This window comes from Patella vulgata, chromosome 7, assembly GCF_932274485.2.
Source record: "Patella vulgata chromosome 7, xgPatVulg1.2, whole genome shotgun sequence".
Classification (NCBI taxonomy): domain Eukaryota; kingdom Metazoa; phylum Mollusca; class Gastropoda; family Patellidae; genus Patella; species Patella vulgata.
This window is the reverse complement of record NC_065885.2, coordinates 64,155,239-64,177,608: the sequence shown is the minus strand read 5'-3', so window position 1 is coordinate 64,177,608 and position 22,370 is coordinate 64,155,239. Positions and strand designations below refer to the sequence as shown.

Sequence of the window (22,370 nt, the reverse complement as noted above, 5' to 3'; positions counted from 1 at the left end):
ATCTGAAATGGAGAGAGAAATGGGGTTTAACATCCACTCGACACAAACTAGGTCATTTTGGGACTAACATATGGTTTAATTTTTATTTCAATAATTCGCTTGCGCGTAGGGGTCTTTAGCAGTGGAAGGAAACTGGAGAAAACCCACAAGGTTAGACAGGCGACCCTACTCCTTCTCACGTACAACCGGGGAATCGAAACCCCGCCAGTTGAGGGAAATTTTGCCCGGGCAGCGGCACTATAGCCTACTCTTATATCAAATTCCAATTGCCATGGGATCTTTTACGTGCATTCCAATGTATACACGGGACCTCGGTTTTTCGTCCCATCTGAACGACTAGACAGCTGTCCTTGTCAGCCCCTCCATATGTTATCAAACAGACCAGATCTTGAAACTATTAATACCTGTTTAAATAATGATTTGATTACCTGTAAATAATCAGAATACAAATATTAATCATATCTATATGTAAATTATATTTAAAATCAATTTATTTACTTGCACATATAATAAAATCGCAGGACTAAGGTTGATTTCAGCAAAAAACATGGACTAACATGGTTTAAAATCATTTTCTGTACTCGCACATATAAAAAAATCGTGGGACTAAGCTTGATTTTAGCAAAAACCATAGAATAACATGATTTAAAATCATTTCTTGTAATCACATTATATAAAAAAATTGCCGGACCAAGCTTGATTTCAGCAAAAACCAAAGACTGGCATGTTTTAAAATCTTTGCACATTAGCGAGAGTGGGTATAATCTCCTGGTAGATTTCAATGCCTCGTAAGAATATGTCTTCATTAAGATATTCATTATGATCATGTAGTAAGATTGGTGTATGATTCATTGGTGAGAACCCAATAGCTGGTATACCACACTGGAATAGAAAATATATTTTATTATTAAATCTCTCATCTATAAAAGTAACATGGTGTCTCACCTTTATAATAAATCTACGAGGGTAACATGGCGTCGCACCTTTCTAATAAATCTGTGAGGGTAACATGGTGTCTCACCTTTCTAATAAATCTACGAGGGTAACATGGTGTCTTACCTTTCTAATAAATCAATGAGAGTAACATGGTGTCTCACCTTTCAATAAATATGTGAGGGTAACATGGTGTCTCACCTTTCTAATAAATCTATGAGAGTAACATGGTGTCTCACTTTTCTAATAAATCTATGAATGTAACAGGGCGTCTCACCTTTCTATTAAATCTATGAGAGTAACATGGCGTCTTACCTTTCTAATAAATCTACGAGGGTAACATGGCGTCTCACCTTTCTATTAAATCTATGAGAGTAACATGGTGTCTCACCTTTCTAACACATCTGTTATCTATGAGAGTAACACAGTGTCTCACCTTTCTAATAAATCTGTGAGGGTAACATGATGTCTCACCTTTCTAATAAATCTATGAAAGTAACATGGTGTCTCACCTTTCTAATAAATCTATGAGAGTAACATGGTGTCTCACCCTTCTAACACATCTGTTACCTATGAGAGTAACATGGTGTCTCACAAATGTTTTTCTTAGAAACAGCATGGTGGCTCACCTTTCTAATAAATCTATGAATGTAACATGTACATGTATATCACCTTTCTAATGAATTTGTTATCTATGAGAGTAACATCATGTCTCATAAATGACATTTTTTTAAAAAACAGCATGGAGTCTCACCTTTCTAATGAATCTGCTATCTGTACCTGCTGGAAATATCTCTGTTTGTATTTTTAAATCCCTGTAGAATAATAAAACATTGATTTATCTTAGTTCTTCTATTTTCAATGTAATCATAAAAAATCAGAACGGATACCATCGCATTCTGATTAAATACAACCCAGTCATCAAGTTCCATCTCATTCTAATTAAAGGGACAATAACACTCTTGCTGGCTTGACAGCTCCAGTAAATAAATATTAGCCTTATTCTAAGTATTAGACGTTTAAGTGTCCTACCTGTTGTGTAAATTATCCATTACATCCTATTTTACTTGTCCAGAGAGGGTTCGAAAATATTTTTAAATCCAAGTCACATTTGAAAAGGTTTACGTTAGGCTTTTCAAATCATTTAGTTGAATTTTTCCAATTTTTTAAATTAGTTGTGTTAAGATGAAATTTGTATCATCAATTAATTGGAATACTGTAAAATAGTACAATTTGTTGACCAGAATAAAGATTGGGACATATTATTCTGTTACAACAAGAGTGGTATTGAGCCTTTAAAGTAGCTAAGTCTCAAACTCAATATCATCCAAAGTCTTCAACATTGAAAATACAAATTATTTTTCAATTTAAATCAACATTGATGCTGTGATCTTGTCGGGAAAAGATGGGTTTCTGATATCCAATATTAAAGACAAAATAAACATCGCGTACCATAATGCGTTTCAGTGCCATTTGTAAGAAGGTACAAGAAAGAACGAGGCTAGACAATCCTTAAATCATGTCAAACGGTGACGCAATATTCTTATCTGGATAGCAGGGAGATTGGAATAACCAGACGCTAGAGATTGCCATTCGATTGAGACTTCTTGTGTATCTCGCAGAACATAACTGATTTAAAATTACAGTATTAAAACAGAAACGACTGAATGTAAATCAGTTTATATACATTCAGATTACATTATTATATGCATTGCGACCCATTTCTTGTCAATATCTAGGTCCCAAATATTAGCGATTTAGCTCCTTCAAAGAGAGAGAGAGAGAGAGCGAGAGATTAACACATGGTTTAATGTTTTTTTCAATAATTTGCTTGAGTGTAGGGTTCTTTAGCAGTGGGAGGAAACCGGAGGACCCAGAGAAAACCCACGAGGTGGGACAGGCAACCAACGAGGTTGGACAGGTAACCCACAAGGTTGGACAGGCAACCCTACTACTTGTCACGTACAACCGGGGATTTGAAACCATGCCAGTTGACTCAATGACAGGCCTTATGATACAGCACGCATGTGCTAACCATTCTGCCATCCAACCCCCCCAATAATCAGAGAACAAAAGAAACCATTTACATAAAACACTGGTTGGTTTCATAATTCCATTCTATCTTATCTAATCCAATAAATCTATACTAATGACCAAAAGAAAGTATACACTCTAAAAATATGACTAAGTTTTGTTTAAGTAAAAAAAAATGTGATAAAACTACACTGAACATGTCCCGTGTGTCCAAACTCAATATTTCTAAGCAAATAAATGGCAAAACAAATGGACATTGCACCAAAATACCGCATAAAATGGAAAAACAACTTTGTTTGAAGCAGGACGAAATGAACAGTGTATACTTTCTTTTGGACATTAGTATATGTTTTAATGTTGACAATCTCACATGTTTAAACAGGCTTGGTGAAATGCACTCCACCATGGATCATTCTCATCAATGCTGGTTAATTCCTGGTGGCAACCTTTCTGTAAGGGAAGAAATAAAGAGGGTGTTATAAATGTACTATTAACACTGTAAGATTTTGATAAAGATCTGGTCGTTCTTTCTATAATAGTTCAAAAACAGATAACGAAAAATGTAGATATTGAAAATTTCATTCATGATCAAATTACTTTATTCAGGGCTTGAACGTCCTAATGTTCCGTACCAACTGGTTATACGCCATGCAGTGTGTGTAGCACTATCGTCGTTGCGACATTGTTTTTAAATTTATAGACAAGGAAATAAGATGGCTTTATATATCATTAATTAATATCTTTGGCAAGTTAGTAATTTCAAACATATTTACATATATAGTGTGTACTAAATCAACTTAGTCTGTAATTGACAGTTTGACACATAAAAAGAGCTATTTAGCCAAAACAGGTGTCAATAATTTAACACCAGATTACATGTGAGTGGAATTATTCTAATTGCATCATTTGGCATAAAGTAACCAATCATATCGTCAATTACACAAGTTCAGGGCCATGATCACACTTGATTGTGCGTGATATTCATATGGCTATAAAAGAAACCGTGGAACTCTGTAAGACACACTTCTATTAGATTCAAGAGAGGTTCCATCTGAGTTCCTAGACAGCCGCGAGGCTGGGTAGGGTGGAGAAATGGTTTTAGCTAGTATTGTAATCTGTGCTTGTATACATGTATTCGGCTATGCTATATAAAATGTAGAAGCAAACTGTTGCATTGTTATTCCTGGTAAGACAAACGTCTTAAGAAAACTGTAGAAGTAAATACACAACGTGAAGCAGAAGTAAAGACAGCTAGAGACAAATTCTAGACGATCACAAGGCTACAGGAATATGTAGTAAGAAAAGATGCATGGGTCTACGTAGGATGTGGCGACCGGTTTTCCCACCCCGCTCCCCGCTCTCCACGTCAGACAGAAAGACCTATGGTGCTACATGTGGTATGAAGGAAATTGTGCCCAGACAGATGAATGTATGCCTACTCTTTGTCTAATTCTATGTACCATGTATTCACACCTTGTATTCACACCACCATGTGTTAACACCATGTAGAGAGACAGAGAAAGATGGGATTTAACATCCACAAACTATGTCATTTCGGGACTAACATATGGTTCAATTTTATTTCAATAATTAGCTTGTGCATAGAGGTCTTTAATAGTGGGAGGAAACTGGAAGACTGGGAGAAAGTCCATGAGGTTGGACAGACGACCCCTCACCATGTCAAGTACAAGCAGGGAATTATAACCACGCCAACTGACTCAAAGACAGATCGTCTGATCCAACGCATACGCGTTAAACCACTCAACCACCCAATCCCCCTATACCACCATGTACACGGAACCCCAGCTTTTTGTCTCATCCAAACAACTAGACAATAATCCATAGCAGACAAGACTGTCTTAACAAGGAGACACCAGCCTAGAAAATCCTGAGGGAATTTCTTGGGTCAACGGCAGGATCGAATCTGGGGGACCTCGTGGGTAGTGAGTCAGTGCGTCTTACTCACTGAGCTGCTGTGGCTCCCCATTTTGGAGATAAATATACGGTTATATTTTTACTTCTATTGCCATGTGAGTTGGGAGAATTTTGCCCTGATAGTGGGTAGGATCCTTATTCACTGAGCCGCCCCAGCCCTAAGTTCACAAAGCATTCTCAGACTTAAGTTAAGACTATACTCAACTTTCAATCACTGTTTATGAGAAATATATTTGATCCAGAAACACAAAATTTTGTACATTGTTTCTTATTAATGTATTTGATACATTAAAACAACAGGTTTTGTAAAGGGCTATATTTTAGTTAGAATAAGGATAATAATTTTGAGTAAATTCTTAACTAAAGTCTGAGAATGCTTTGCAAACTCGAGGCATGGCCTCCCCACATCAAGACAATTTAATAAGAGCAATCAAAGACCAATCTGATTACAATACAGATCTATATTTCGTTTAGTTTTTTTATACTTTCGATGGCCTCTACTACATGAAGATTTGACCGGTTGTAGCGATAGGTCGCGTCAGAGGTCATACGAGCAGGTTTTGACCCTATGACGTCAGACATTTGATTAACCATTCAGCATTGATGTTATTAATGGATTACCCACAGTTCCGTGCAAAACACGCCTAAAGCTCGACGTAACAGACCTTTTCATTAGCTATTCCCTCACATTCAGAATACGTCAATGATAACAACTCTTCCAGATCCTAGTGTAGTAAAGACAAGTAAAACGAAATTTTGAACTATAAAAACAAAAGGAAATAAGATCAGTTTATTAATCAGATTGTGTTAATGCCATCATGGAACTTGATGACTGGTTTGTATTTAAAGGAGCTAAATCGCTAATATATGGGACCTAGATATTGACAAGTAATGGGTCTTCTATAAGTAGCATTTATTAATTGAACAGTACCTCACTAACACTATTTATAGAATAACAATTACTGGTTTATTAACATGCAACGTTTCCACGATCATACTCTCGTCTTTATCAAGCAAATGGGTCGCAACTCATATAATAATGTAATCTGAATGTATATAAACTGATTTACATTCAATCGTTTCTGTTTTTGAACTATAAAAACGAAATGAAATAGGATCTGTGTTTTATTCAGATTGATAATAATACTTACCACAACAAATGAATAAGAAACATCTGAACCTGCTTGATGACACCATGCTGCTATTTGTTTTTCAAACTCATCAAAATCTACATCAGGTGCTACTCGAATATCAAATCCTATTTAAAAACAGATCAATATAAGATTATTCTGGTTCTAAAATAATCCTTAAAAAATAAAGAGTCTCTTTAAAGATACATTATACAAGGCCTGAAATGTTATCTAAATTATTAATTAGACATTAATTAACTTATCCAGATCATAATCAACTCTCGATGGCATTGGGTTTCTCCGATATTAAATAGATTAGAACAGTTCAGCCATAATTTGATTTAGCTAAAAATGGAGGAGCGAGATTTAGCTTCGAACAACCAGTACAGTGGTTGAAATTATTGCACACTTCTTGTCATACGAGAGAGAGAGAGAGAGAGAGAGAGAGAGAGAGAGAGTTTAAGGTCCACTCGACTCAAAATAGGTCATTTTGGGACCAACATATGGTTCAATTTTATTTCAATAATTCGCTTGCGGTGTAGGGTTTTTTTATCAGTGAGAGGAGACCGGAGGTCCCGGAGAAAACCCTTGAGGTTGGATAGGCGACCCTACTCTTTGTCTCGTACAACTGTCGAATCAAAACCATGCCATTTCACTCAATGACAGACCTTATGATACAGCATGCAGGTGCTAACCATTCGGCAATCCAAACCCCACACCCCCAAATAACAGGAGGTAACTCTATAAAAAAATTAAGTACTCATTTATTAAGATCCATTCGACTCTAAGTCAATTCATTTCAATAATTCATTTCAATTAGCACCGGGCGAAAACTGGACGACTGGGAGAAAACCCATGATATTGGACAGCCCAACCTATTTCTTGTCATGTACAACACTCAGTGACAGATGCTATGATCACCTCAATGTCAAGTTGAACGTAGTTTTAAAGTTACACTCCCTCTAACTTCTATCTCAATGTCAAGTTTGACATAATTTTAAAGTTACACTCCCTCTAACTTCTAACTAGATGTCAAGTTTTGACATAGTTTTAAAGTTACACTCCCTCTAACTCTATGTAAATTTGGACACAGATTTAAAGTTACACTCCCTCTAACTTGATGTCAAGTTGGACATGATTTAATGTTACACTCCCTCTAACTCAATGCCAAGTTGGACATAATTTTAAAGTTACACTCCCCCTAACTCGATGTCAAGTCAGACACAGTTTTAAAGTTAAACCCTGTCTTTTTTCTAACTCGATGTCAATGATTAAAAAACTTATATTGACAATTTTACTGCTTACCAACACTGAGTTCAGCAGGAACAACATTAAACTGTATACCACCCTGAAAAAATATATTTATAAATAGTCCAGATCCCGGGGTCACAAAGCATTCTCAGACTTAAATATAGCTCTTTATAAAACTATTGTTGTTTTAATGTATCAAATACATCAAATGAAATGAAATGAAATGGAGTTTAACGTCCTACTGTTCTGCTCCTAACCTGGGCTAATGAAGACGGGCATACGCCATACAGTGTGCTATGAGGGAAATTTTGCCCGGACAGCGGCACTACGGCCTACTCTTATATCGAATTCCAATTGCCAAGGGATCTTTTACGTGCACGCCAATGTGTACACGGGACCTCGGTTTTTCGTCCCATCCGAACGACTAGACAGCTTTCCTTGTCAGCCCCTCAAATACATCAATAAGAAACTGTTCAAATTTTTGTGTTTCTGGATCAAAGATATTTCTTATAAACAGCAAATGAAAGTTTAGTAAATTCTTAACTTAAGTCTGAGAATGCTTAGTGAACATGAGGCCAGGTATATTTATTTCTTTAATGCATGCTACCTATATTTACAAATAGTCCAGATAAATTTATTACTTTAACTTAGGCTACCTATATTGGGAAAACTCGTAACATCACGAATCCAAAAATAATCATACATTTTGTTGGTAATTTATAACTAAAATATTCTCAGGGTCGTGCCAATGATAAAATGTTTGCTGAAATATTATACATAATTTGTCAAACATGTACTGATTTTAGAGCATTAATGATGCATTATGGGAGATAAGATGAAGAGCTGGCAGTTCTCACTATAATAGTTAAAGACTAGATAATGTAAAGGGAATATGCTGAAAATTTCATCAAATTGATCCCCTCTGAACCAAGATATTAGCAATTGAATTTTAAGCCTAGCCTCGATCATCATTACTAAAGTCGATACAATAAAAAACGTAAGTCTCGATTATCCATTTTTGCATTTAATCATCATTGAGTGTTGAGCAGCAGATATCATTCAAATTCGTGTACCAATGGTAAAATGTTTATTTTGTCTTGAATATTGGATATCAGAAGCCCATCTTTTCCTTGTAAGATCACAAGACCAATGTTGATTTGAATTGACAAATAATTCGTGTTTTCAATGTCGAAGATTTTTGATGATATTGAGTTAGAGACTTAGCTACTTTAAGAATATCATCATTTGCTTGACAACCTTTTTTTTTGTTCAACACCAGTGATATTTAGTATCAAATTGTACTTACAACCCACACACCTGATTCTGTTCCCTACACACCTGATTCTGTTCCCTATCACCTGATTCTGTTCCCTATCACCTGATTCTGTTCCCTATCACCTGATTCTGTTCCCTTACAACCCACACACCTGATTCTGTTACCTACAACCCATACACCTGATTCTGTTCCCTATGACCTACCTGATTCTGTTCCCAATGACCCACACACCTGATTCTGTTCCCAACGACCCACACACCTGATTCTGTTCCCAACGATCCACACACCTGATTCTGTTCCCTATGAACCACACACCTGATTCTGTTTCTTATAACCCACTGATTCTGTCCATACAGCTGATTCTGTCCCCTACAAAGGGGGCTGGATGGCCAAATGGTTAGCATGTGCGTGCTGTATCAAAAGGTCTGTCATTGAGTCAACTGGTGTGCTTTCGATTCACTGGTTGTATGTGACAAGCAGTAGGGTCACATGTCAAACCTCGTGGGTTTTCTCTGGGTCCTCTGGTTTCCTCCCACTGCTAAAAACCCCTACGCGCAAGCTGGTTATTGAAATAAAATTGAACCATGTGTTAGTCCCGAAATGAATTAGTTTGTGTTGAGTGGACGTTAAACCCCATCTCTCTCTCTCCCCCCCCCCCACCACAAAGTCATAATAAAATCTATACTTACATCCAACATTGTCATATTAACTGTCGTCACATGACCTAAACTCAATGACTTATCACCTTTTAACCTACAAATAAAAATTGCTTTTACTGTTTCTAATTCGTTACATTTTAAGCTAAAATTAGCAATCATAATATTTTAACCTAAAATTAGCAATCGTCCCAATTTATTCTAAAACAAGCCAAGAGTGAGCCTGATTTCCATCGCCACAATCCCAAAATAAATAACGGGTCTCGGAACCGTGCCAGGCACGCCAAATGTGGAACTCTTCACAGAAACTTTAATTTCAGTCCCTATGCAAATTACCCGTATGAAAACAATTATTACGGTCGATTTAGTTTGAGCAGCCATTTAGATAGACCTGACAAAGTTTGCGCGACAAAAGGTCAAAGTTCCTTTGGCGCATGCGCAGTAATCCAGACCCAAACCGTGCTCAGACAGAATAGCTTTTACACTACGAAAATTTAACCGTGCCATGCCTGCCACCATGCCGAGACCACCTCACTTCAGTGGGTCAGATTGGCACAGTACTCAGTACGGCACGCTTATGTTTGACCCGTTTACACTACAAAAAAATTAACCATGCCATGCCATGTCAAGACATTCACCTAATGAACATCTACACCAAGTTTAAACATTCTACCACAATTAAAAGCAGAGTTTATTTGGTCCAAAGTCTTGACCAATCAAATTACGTATTGCTACTTAGTCTGAGGGGGTGCTGGATGGCCAAATGGTTAGTGGTGCGTGTTGTATGATAAGGTCGGTCATTGAGTCAACAGGCGTGGTTTCGATTCCCGGTTGTACTTGACAAGGAGTAAGGTCACCTGTCCAACCTCGTGGGGTGTTCTCCGGTTCCTCCCACTGCTAAAGACCCCTACGCGAATTATTGAAATAAAATAGAACCATATGTTAGTCTTAAAATGGTCTAGTTTGTTCCAGTGGCCATTAACCCCCCCCCCCCCCCCCCGGCCCTCTCTCTCTCTCTCTCCCCACCCCCCCTGCTCAGCTACATAAAATTTTTTGTAAAACAGTACTTTTTATGAGAAAAGTTTCTCGGCTGTGTGCTGTATCCTTTATCGTCAGATGTGGGACAGCATGGGCATTCAAAGCACGAGATAATGATATAGACATTATGTGATATCACAATTAATGCTTTGCATCCATGAAATTGAATGACAAAGTCATTGTATTAATTCATAATAAAAATTGACATCAAACGAGGTGTTGAATTTCTCTGTTTAGAAAGCTCAATGTGTATGTATATACGCCAAAATGACCATAGAGACCATGCGGGAGGAGGGGGGGGGGTGGAGATACATTGTCTCAGAAACCTGGCAAACCCCCTCCTGCAAAAATTCCTGGATCCGCCCCTGCTCTCTCTCTCTCCATAAAAATACATTGTCACTCTTTATATTTCAATTTTTTGATAAGGTCCAGACTACGGTATACGGTATTAATATTAATCCTGGTTTGATAATGATCCAGGCTACGGTATTAATATTAATCCTGGTTTGATAATGATCCAGGCTACGGTATTAATATTAATCCTGGTTTGATAATGATCCAGGCTACGGTATTAATATTAATCCTGGTTTGATAATGATCCAGGCTACGGTATTAATATTAATCCTGGTTTGATAATGATCCAGGCTACGGTATTAATATTAATCCTGGTTTGATAATGATCCAGGCTACGGTATTAATATTAATCCTGGTTTGATAATGATCCAGGCTACGGTATTAATATTTATCCTGGTTTACCTTTTCTCTTGTTGATCTCGAAAACTTAAAAAACTGTTGATAACCTTTTGCTGAAAAATAAAATATCTCTAGAATAACATCATCATATGCACAATGTATTTGATTTCATCAATATTAAAAAGGTCATTTGGACTAGATATCATTTTGATGATTTTTTTTAACATTAAACTACATTTACAGTGAGAGAGAGAGAAATGTACCAAGGAATGGTGGAAAATATGATGCTTCGCAAGGCATTCAGTGTGAATCAATGAAGCATTCGTGGCACCAATTACTTTCATTTTACAAGAGAAAAATAACAAATGTTTTAGTCAGTTTATTAAAGACACATTATGGAAAATAAGATAAAGAGCTGGAAGTTATCACTATAATAGTTAAAAACTAGATAATGTAAATGGAATATGCTGAACCAAACAGGAAATTGGAACCTAATCCAATAAACATCGCAGGCTAGCGATGCCATTGAGAGTTAATTATGGTCTGGATAAGTTAATCAATGTCTAATTAATAATTTAGATAACATTTCAAGTCTAAAAAAAACCCTGCAATAGGCAGATTTAGCTCTTGCATAATGTATGTTTAAGGTATGTAACCAATTGGCCATCTATTTGATAAACTTACTTACTATTTTCTGTGCTGCTGTATTTTCAATAAATTGAGAACCATGGCCAGGCTGTCCTTGACATTTAACTTGTACCCCTAAATATATAACATCACAGTTCCCTTATTTTTTTAAATTGAAAAAAAAGTGTATTAAGGTGTCCAAGTCTCTATTTTTTGAAACCTTGAAATAGACAACATGCGGTTGCGATGCAAGATACACCCACATTTTGCAAGAGATAGACAGAGAACGAGCTAAAAAAAATAATGTGATTTTTTGTACAATCAGGGGCCATAATCCAGGAAGATATGGTCCGATATGCGCAAATATCGAAAGGATCTGAGAGCTTTGGGTTATTCGAACTCAAGCGACATTACAGTGTAACAGTGATATATTCGAACAATTTTTCAAAATCAGATTATAATTGTGATCTCTAGAGGGACCAACCACTAGCTAAAAAGCGATCTTTCATACAATCAGGGGCCATAATTCAGAAAGTGATGATCTGATATGCGCAAATATTCAAAGGAACCAAGATCTTTGGGTTATAAACATACATATCAAGTTTCATCACAATCAGATGAACATTGTGACTGCAAGAGTGTTCACAAGCTAAAAACGTGATTTTTTCATACAATCAGGGGCCATAACCCATGAAGTTATGGTCCGATACATGCCAATATCGAAAGGAACCAAGATCTTTGGTGGGAGATAGACCTGTAGAGTGTCCACAAACAAATTGCGGGCGGACATTCAGACGGACAGGGGTGACGCCATAATATGTCCATATGAAAAAGTTGGCGCATAAAAAATACCAGGCTTCATGATCTAGACAGATTAGTCAGACTGGATAAACAAGACGGATAAATCAGACTAGATGATCTAGACATATGAATCGGACTGGATGAACAAGACAAATAATGTAGACTTGATGAACAAGACAGATAAATTATATAATATAGTAACTTACACCATATAGATCTTTCTCCATAGAAAACACGAAACTCTTCACCAGGATTAGCAATACCTGTTGATGAAATATTTATATAATCATTTCTCATGGCTTGGGTAGAAATAATCTAAATGTTTAGACCACCATTCTCACACTTATGTTAAAGATACATTATGGGAGATTCGGTACCGAGTTGGCAGTTCTCACTATAATAGTTAAAAACTAGATAATGTAAAGGCAATTTGGTGAAAATTTCATTCAATTTGATCCACTATGAACCGAGAACTAAGAGACTGAAATTCCCATAAGCCTCGGTCATCATTACTAAAGTCAGTACGATAAACAGCATGGTCTCGATTTTCCATTTAATCGTTTAATCGAGAAGGAAAGTTATGCAGTAAATCGGCTTACAATCCACTAAAGACCGCAGGCTAGCGCTGCCATCTAGAGATGATTATGGTCTGGATAAGTTAATTAATGTCTAATTAATAATTTAGATAAGATTTCAGGCCTAAAGAAAGATCTGCAATAGACAGATTTAGCTCTTGCATAATGTATGTTTAAGAAGTTACTCAAAATTGTTCACCTTATTTCAAACATACATTATGCAAGAGCTAAATCTGTCTAGTGCAGGTGTTTCTTTAGGCCTGAAATGTTATCGAAATTATTAATTAGACATTAATTAACTTATCCAAACCACAATCAACTCTTGATGGCATCGCTAGCCTGCAATTTTTAGTGGATTATGAGCCGATTTACTGCATAACTTTCCTTCACAATTTAACAATTAAATGGATAATCGAGAATGTGCTGTTAATCATACTGACTTTAGTAATGATGATCGAGGCTAGGCGGAAATTTCATTCGCTTAAATTCTCGGTTGACAGTGGATCAATTTGATTGAAATTTTCAGCAAATTGCCTTTACATTATCTAGTTTTTAACTATTATAGTGAGAACTGCCAACTCGTTATCGAATTTCCCACAATGTATCTTTAACTAAAATATAGCCCTTTATAAAACCTTTGTTGTTTTAATGTATCAAATACATCAATAAGAAACTATGTGCAGAGTATTGTGTTTCTGAATCAAAAGTTAGCACGTGCGCACTGTATCACAAGTTCTGTCATTGAGTCAACTGGCATATTTTCGAATCCCCGGTTGTACATAACAAGGAGTAGGGTCGCCTGTCCAACCTCGTGGGTTTTCTCTGGGTCCTCTGGTTTCCACCCACTGCTAAAAAACCCTACGCCCAAGTGGATTATTGAAATAAAAATTAAACCATATGTTAGTCCCGAAATGACCTAGTTTGCGTCGAGTGGATGTTAAAAACCCTATTTCTCTCTCTCCAGCTAATCTGGATGTCTCGTGTTTAATCCCTGTGAAGAACGAGAGAGAGAGAAATGGGGTTTAACGTCCACTCGACACAAACTAGGTCATTTCGGGACTAACATATGGTTTAATTTTTATTTCAATAATTCGCTTGCGCGTATGGGTCTTTAGCAGTGGGAGGAAACCTTAGGACCATGAGAAAACCCACGAGGTTGGACAGGCGACCCTCATCCTTGTCACGTACAACCGGGGATTCGAAACCACGCCAGTTGACTCAATGACAGGCCTTATGATACAGCACGCACGTGCTAACCATTCGGCCATCCAACCCCCCCTGTGACGAACGAGAAACTTCATCTGGATTTTTCAGAGTGGTTTCGCCTTGTCAGTCATGCAGGATAGAAGGCCTGGCAAGGGAAACTTAATAGTTGTTGGAATGGGATGAAAAACCGAAGTCCCGTGTATTCAGTGGCGGCGCCAGCCGTCGGTGGTTGGAGGGGTAAAGCTGGGGCAAACTCCAAGGTTAAGGGGGTAAAGGGACGAGCTTCAACTAGGGGAAGGTGCCGGGCTCCCCCCAGAAAATTTTGAAAAACAAGTTGCCGGAAATGCAGTCTGACAGTATTTCAGGCACTGATTGTTGAGGTAAAGTGTCAAACAAACGGAGACTTGCGAACCTAGACGAAGGCCACTCAGGAGCCTCAAAGTAGGGAGTCTTTACAGAGGGTATGGGGGGACCTCGCCAAGAAAATTTTAAAAAATAGACTGCCGGAAATCTGACCAGATACCGTCTGTCGCCTGATCACTAGTTTATCCGACCAGAGAACAAAATGGGGATGTGGGATTTATTCACAGTAGAAGGAATTGATTACCGAAACATATCACAAACACTTTTTTTATTTTCTAAAATTATTGAGGGGGCAGACAGAGGTCAGACCAGATTTATGGGGGGGGTAATGCCCCCCCCCCCTTGGCGCCGCCACTGCGTGTATTCATTAGCATGCAAGTAAAAGAACCCTTGACAGTTGGGACTCGATATAAGAGTAGGCCATAGTGCCACTGTCCAGACCAAATTTCCCTCATAGCACACTTTATGGTGTATGCCCATCTTCATTAGCCCAGTCGGCGCAGAACAGTAGGATGTTAAACTCCATTTTATTTTACTTACCTTCGTCTAAAGCAAATCCAACATTTAATTTTTTGAATTCATCATGATGTACAAACAAACTTTGGGGTGTACTTCCGATTTCCTCATCTAAGAAAAAAAGTTATGCAATAAATTTATCTACAAGGCCAAGCATCTACTTGTTGGGTTCTACGAAATATCAGAGAGAGTGAGAGAGAGAAATGGGGTTTAACGTCCACTCGACACAAACCAGGTCATTTCGGGACTAACATATGGTTTAATTTTATTTCAATAATTCGCTTGCGCATAAGGGTCTTTAGCAGTGGGAGGAAACCGGAGGACCCGGAGAAAACCCACGAGGTTGGACAGGCACGAAATATCAAGGTCTTGGGTAAACTACTGACAGAAGGAAATCATAACAAAAGTAGATTGTAAAACCACTGTAAGGGCAAAATGTTCCTCATGGCACACTGAATGGCATATGCCCATCTTGATCACTGGTGTTGGTGCAGTAGACATTAAACCACATTTCATTTTCTTGACATAAAGGGCTATGCAATAACTACTTTCCCTATGAACAATACCTTTATACCAATTTCATTCTGTATTGTATTTTTAGAAAGATTTGTGATATTTTAAGAATAGTTTTACCTGATGTGAAGACCAGATGTAAAGTTCTAAGTAATCTTTTCCCACTTGATTTTATTCTTCTTATTGCTTCTATATACCTTATGAATTAATTAAAGGTTATATTTTGTTGAGGTCTTGATAAATCAGTCATTGAGTCAAATGGCGTGGTTTCGATTCCCTGGTTGAACTTGACTACTGATGTGAACACCTAGATATACCTAGGTGATCTAGGTTACTCATTTGAAAATCTAAACATACCTAATTAAAGTTATACTGATACAATGTATTATATATACTTAGTATATAGATACACACTCCGCAAACCTCAGACCAGTACCCTATATCTAGCCTCGGCGGTATGACAAAGTCAGCCATTGGAACTATTTTCAAGTTCCCGGATTACCAACGGCGTTGCCCATGACGACGCCTTTGAAGAATGTTTTATCATACAAATATTTCAAAGCCTAAAGCTGTTTTTCTTTCAAGTTTATCCGACTTTCTTTAGACAATGACAAGTTTGCACTGAAAATTCTACACACTCTTCGAACGATGCTATTGTGAGAACTTCTTTCTAAAAGCGGCAAGTTTTCCTAATAAGTAAACCGGTGCCGGTGATAGGTACATATCACTTACCGTCATCGTCATACAGCTGAAGCTTGATGTAGGGTACCGGAATCTGCCGAGGTTTGCCGAGTGTATAGATACAATGTATTATATATACCTACTATATAGATACAATGTATTATATATACCTACTATATTCATACAATGTATACTTACTGTATAGATACACACTTCATATCCTATAAAAAAATATAATTAATCATTAAATTACAGAGACAAAATATCTTAAAGGTTTCTAACTTTTTTAAAATTAAAAAGAAAAAAAGAACCTTGTCATTATTATAAAACCTTAATCATTGTAACCACTAACAAATCATTGTAGTCACTGACAAATCATTGTAATCACTGGCAAATCATTGTAATCACTGACAAATCATTGTAATCACTCAAAAATCATTGCAATCTCTGATAAATCATTGTAATCACTGATAAATCATTGTAATCACTGAAACAATCATTGTAATCACCCAAAAAGCATTGCAATATCCGATAAATCATTGTAATCACTGATAAAACATTGTAATCACCGATGACATATAATAGCCAATAAAAAATTATAAATATTATGATCACCAATGAATCATTATAACAGATAAAACAGTGTAATCACCAATGATTCATTGTTATCACCAATAAAACATTGTAATCACTAATGAATCATTGTAATCACCGATGAAACGTTGTCATCACCAATGAAACGTTGTCATTACCAATGAAACATTCTCATCATCAATGAATCATGGTAATCACCGGTGAAACGTTGTAATCACCATTGAAACATTGTCATCATCAATGAATCATTGTAATCACCGGTGAAACGTTGTAATCACCAATGAAACATTGTAATCACTAATGAATCATTGTAATCACCAATGAAACGATTGTAATCACCGGTGAAACGTTGTAATCACTAATGAAACATTGTAAAAACCAATTAATCATTGTAATCAACTCAGTGTTGAAAACATACAGTTGTCAGGTATTGTCATGGCTTGTGGTCGTGGTTTCGACCCCTGGTGTGAGCGTATGTGGCTTGGAGATAGGGGCGCCTTCTCAATCTTGTAGGTTCACTCAGGGTACTCTGGTTTCCTCTCACAGGAAAGATCCTGTGCATGCACAAAGTATAACAAAAACATAAGAGTTTAACATCCACTCGACACAAACTAAGTCATTTCGGGACTAACACGTGGTTCAACTTTATTTCAATAATTCGTTTGCGCATAGGGGTCTTTAGCAGTGGGAGGAAACCTGAGTACCCGGAGAAAACCCACAAGGCTGGACAGGCGATTCTACTCCTTGTCACATACAAGGTTGACTAACAGCTATCCCAGACTTCACATGCATACTCGAGAAGAGAACGTATATTATAGATATGATCAAGCGAGCTCCTAGTTGTAGTATGTTTTAGCTTTCTTAATATAATAAGTCGTTTAGAGGTTGATCCATTTGCAATCATTTGGTAAGTGTATGCTTGTCGGAATTAACAATATCGGGTTGGTTATTGCCGAGATCTGAGTTTGTTTGTTAAACAAATTGCGGCCTTAGTTTTATTGGGGTTGAATTTAATTGATCAATCTTTTAATCAATTACAGAGTCCAAATTTAAGTCTAAATTAAATGAGCTATCGAGGTAGTCGAAAGTATCGTTATTTAAAGATTTAGATGGAAGACAAACCTGCGATCCTCTAGCATAAATATTACCATCTATCTTCTCCGCACTGAATGGATCAACTCTCCAATGTTCCTACAATATATACAAAAACATGACATACATGACATATGTGACATACAAAACATACATGGCATATGTTATATACATGACATAGATGACATATGTGACATACATGACATATGTGACATACCAAGCATACATGACATATGTCACATGCATGACATATGTGGCATACCAAACATGGCATATGTGACATGCATGACATATGTGACATACCACATTACATATGTGACATACCAAATATACATGACGTGCATGACATATGTGACATGTATGGCATATGTGACATATGTGACATACAATACACCAGTGATAACATCGAGAGTTGATTATGGTCTAATTAATAATTTAGACAACATATCAGGCCTAAAGAAAGACCTGCCCTAGGTAGATTTAAATAAGAAAATACTACTTACCGAAAAAACTGGTACAACATCAATATGTGAACTAAGTAGAATGGAGGGTAGAGAAGGTTCCAGTCCCTCCCAAGTCATAATACATATTGGCTTTTTAGGGGCTACCTACAAAAACAAGTAAATGTGTCATTTGTGTTGTATTATAGGGCCTATATAGTCCGCATTCAAATATTACAATAAAAGCAAAACCAAATGAAAAGGGGTTTAACGTCCTACTGTTCTGCTCCGAACTGGGCAAATGAAGATGGGTATACGCCATACAGTGTGCTATGCGGGAAATTTTGCCCAAACAGAGGCACTACAGTCTACTCTTTATATTGAATTCCCACTGCAAAGGGTTCTTTTACGCATACGCCAACTTGTACACAGGACCGAACACGGGTCATCCAGGTCCGCAAGGCAATGCCTTACTCGCTGAGCCAACGTGGGCACCCTTTTGCCTGGTCAGCGGCACTACAGTCTATTCGTTATATTGAATTACAACTGCAAGGGGTTCTTTTACGCGTATGCTAACTTGCGCCTTACTCACTGGACCAATGTGGCCACCTTACCTCAAATGATTTAAGCGTGGCCATCTTACCTCAAATGATTTAAGCGTGGCCATCTTACCTCAAATGATTAAAACGTGGCCACCTTACCTCAAATGATTAAAACATGGCCACCTTACCTCAAATGATTAAAACGTGGCCACCTTACCTCAAATGATTTAAACGTGGCCATCTTACCCCAAATGATTTAACCGTGGCCACCTTACCTCAAATGATGTAAGCGTGGCCATCTTACCTCAAATGATTTAAGTGTGGCCATCTTACCTCAAATGATTAAACCGTGGCCACCTTACCTCAAATGATTAAACCGTGGCCACCGTACCTCAAATGATTAAACCGTGGCCACCTTACCCCAAATGATTTAAGTGTGGCCATCTTACCTCAAATAATTTAAGCGTGGCCACCTTACCTCAAATGATTTAACCGTGGCCACTTTACCTCAAATGATTAAAACGTGGCCACCTTACCTCAAATAATTTAAACGTGGCCATCTTACCCCAAATGATTTAACCGTGGCCACCTTACCTCAAATGAGGTAAGCGTGGCCATCTTACCTCAAATGATTTAAGTGTGGCCATCTTACCTCAAATAATTTAAGCGTGGCCACCTTACCTCAAATGATTTAACCGTGGCCACCTTACCTCAAATGATTAAAACGTGGCCACCTTACCTCAAATAATTTAAGCGTGGCCATCTTACCTCAAATGATTTAAGCGTGGCCATCTTACCTCAAATGATTTAACCATGGCCACCTTACCTCAAATGATTAAAACGTGGCCAAAATACCTCAAATGATTTAAACTGTAATCCTACATCTTCTGCCACTCTCTGTAAAAACTCAACTGATTTACCTTCAAAATAACAAAACAATTATTCTCTTCAGGCCAAATTAAAGTAATTTGGGGAGAATCATAAGGCCTGTCATTGAGTCAACGGGCGTAGTTTCCATTCCCCGGTTGTAAGTGACCAGGAGTAGGGTCGCCTGCCCATCTGTGTGGGGTTTTGCCAGGTCCTCAGGTTTCCTCCCACTGCTAAAGTAATTTGCGGGGTTGGATAGCCGAATGGTTAGCGTGTGCACGTTGTCAATGAAACAAATAGCGTGGCTTTGATTAACCGGTTGTTTGTGATTAGGAGTAGGGTCACTTGTCCAACTTCGTATGTTTTTTCCAGGTCCTCCGGTTTCCTCCCACTGCTAACCAGGTCATTTTGGTACTAACATATGGTTCAATTTTATTTCAATAGCAGTGGGAGAAAACCCACCTCGAGGTTGGACAGGCCACCCTACACCTTGTCACGTACAAATGGGGAATCGAAACCCCACTACTTGACACAATGACAAAGGGGAGAGACGTAGGTTTCTACCTCCATCCTTAATTAGCTCATGACAAGAGGATCGAAGGCTTAGAAAAACCTTAGGATCAGCCACATTAATATAATACATCAGTCATTACAGTTTTCCGGTGTGCTTTCCCCTTGTCAGTGATGCAGAACGGAGGGCCTGACAAGGGCAGCTGTCTAGGATGAAAAACAAATTGGATTGAACGTAAAAGATCCCTTGGCAGTTGGAATTCGATATAAGAGTAGGCCGTAGCGCCGCTGCCTGGGCAAAATTTCCTTCATAGCACACTGTATGGCGTATGCCCGTCTTCATTAGCCCAGTTTAGGAGCAAAACAGTAGGACGTTAAACCCCATTTCATTTCATTTCAGTCATTACAGATCACCGGTACTTTAAAATCTCCCTTGCAAAAGTGAGTGGCTGGGTGGTGGCATGAAATTAACTTGGTTTCGATTCCCTGCTTGTCCACAGTAAAATAAAATTTACCTCTCTCTGCTACAACCTTCAAGTTTATGTCTACTGTCACTGATCACTAGCCCAAGTCACTAGGGGGGGTGGATGGAAATGAAATGAAATGAAATGGAGTTAAACGTCCTACTCCTAACCTGGGCTAATGAAGACGGGCATACGCCATACGCAGTGTGCTATGAGGGAAATTTTACCTGCACAGCGGCACTACGGCCTACTCTTATATCGAATTCCAACTGCCAATGGATCTTTTACGTGCACGCCAATGTGTACACGGGACCTCGGTTTTTCGTCCCACCCCCCGAATGGTAATTAGCAAGTGAATGGTTATAGCAAGTGCACCTGTATGGATCGAGTAGGGTCGGGTGCCTGTCCAACCTCGTGGGTTTTCCCATAGGGTCCTCCGATTTCCTCCCACTGCTAAATCTACGCACAAGGCAAGAGAATTATTGAAATAAAATTGAACCATGTGTTAGTCCCGATATGACCTAGTTTGTGTGTCGAGTGGACCTTAAATCCCATCTCTCTCTCTCTCTCTCTCTCTCTCTCTCTCTCTCTAGACTCTAATACTACTAGATGATTTGAGAATTAAAGAAAGTCTATCAAGTCTTTACTTACTATAATCTACGTCCGGTTGAACCGTCTTAATCTTCAAATATTCTCGAAATAAACTGACAGCCGAATCTTCACCCATATTTCTTCTATTTTATACTTTTTAAATTGTTAAAATAAAATCTTCTGTCTGCTATGCTATGATCAGCTGGGTCAAAAGGGGAAATAACTGTAACAACAATGAAAGAACAGTCCTCAGTATCCAGTATGATAACTCATCTAGTTCTAGCATGGATCCACACTGATCCGCAGTGAATATTTGCTTGGCCGCGACAATCACTGATAAGGATGACATTGATGCGGCCTAATGAGCTAGAAATATTAACTTTTTTCCTGCGACAAATTAAATTCTAAAACATTTTTTGTATATATTGGAAAAATAAATAAAGCCGTTTGACGTATTTGTAGGTAAAAATTATTTCCGATTTAGTGTAAATGGGTATTAAATTGACTAAAATGCAGCATTCTCTCCGAAGCAGTTATGTCTTATGTAAACAATGCACGCGCCATTCAGCCAATGATTCACACCGCGTGCTGTGACAGCACGTGTTAAGGCAGTCATCTATGACAGAGATATTATACGAGACTCGTAATTCTCTGTGAAACAGATTGGCATGGATCGTGTACAGTTCTATGGTTCTAGTAATTATAATGAAATGAAATGGGATTTAACGTCCTAGCACCTATACTGTTCTGCTCCGAACTGGGCTAATGAAAATGGGCATACGCCACGCCATAAGTGTGTCATGAGGGCATGCCACGAGGGAAATTTTTGCCCGAACAGCGTGTGCGGCACTATACCCCTTATGAAAAAGTCCTATAGAAAAAGTACACGTTTCTATAGAAGTTTGTGGGATTCTATAGAATGCTATAGAATGCAGCAGGAAAACGAAATCATTCTGTATTTCAAAAACATGTACTATAGTTTTGTGTAGGATTGGTAGATGAATATTTTCCAAGTGTAATTTCCTATAGAATTCTATAGAAT

The 22,370-nt window shown here is 37.9% G+C and overlaps 1 protein-coding gene across 3 annotated transcripts; it reads right to left on the bottom strand.

Moving 5' to 3' along the window:
* Nucleotides 1-538: 538 nt before the first annotated feature.
* LOC126827266 (aminoacylase-1) lies at nt 539-21,585 on the bottom strand. Of its 3 annotated transcripts, XM_056102189.1 has the most exons (16): nt 21,389-21,585; nt 19,752-19,816; nt 18,418-18,522; nt 17,945-18,013; nt 16,427-16,449; nt 15,668-15,744; nt 15,059-15,145; nt 12,581-12,637; nt 11,635-11,708; nt 11,010-11,059; nt 9,249-9,312; nt 7,338-7,380; nt 6,054-6,160; nt 3,338-3,417; nt 1,688-1,748; nt 539-882 (listed from the first exon to the last, which is right to left on the bottom strand). In XM_056102189.1, the coding sequence occupies exons 1-16, from the start codon at nt 21,462-21,464 to the stop codon at nt 730-732; spliced, it is 1,191 nt and encodes a 396-aa protein (XP_055958164.1). In that variant the 5' UTR covers nt 21,465-21,585; the 3' UTR covers nt 539-729. The 3 variants fall into 3 exon arrangements, with proteins under 3 accessions (XP_055958164.1, XP_055958165.1, XP_055958166.1); XM_056102190.1 differs by lacking the exons at nt 19,752-19,816; nt 21,389-21,585 and adding an exon at nt 19,114-19,152; XM_056102191.1 differs by lacking the exons at nt 19,752-19,816; nt 21,389-21,585 and adding an exon at nt 18,969-18,976.
* Nucleotides 21,586-22,370: the final 785 nt, after the last annotated feature.

Bases quoted from the DNA above. Each gene is read 5' to 3' on its own strand.
- LOC126827266 (XM_056102189.1), bottom strand. From the start codon at position 21,464: ATGGGTGAAGATTCGGCTGTCAGTTTATTTCGAGAATATTTGAAGATT. The intron at 15,146-15,667 runs GTAAAACTATTC...TTTTTTTCTTAG, and splicing joins ACATCTGGTCTTCACATCAG to ATGAGGAAATCGGAAGTACA. The intron at 883-1,687 runs GTGAGACTCCAT...TTTCTATTCCAG, and splicing joins ATAGCAGATTCATTAGAAAG to TGTGGTATACCAGCTATTGG.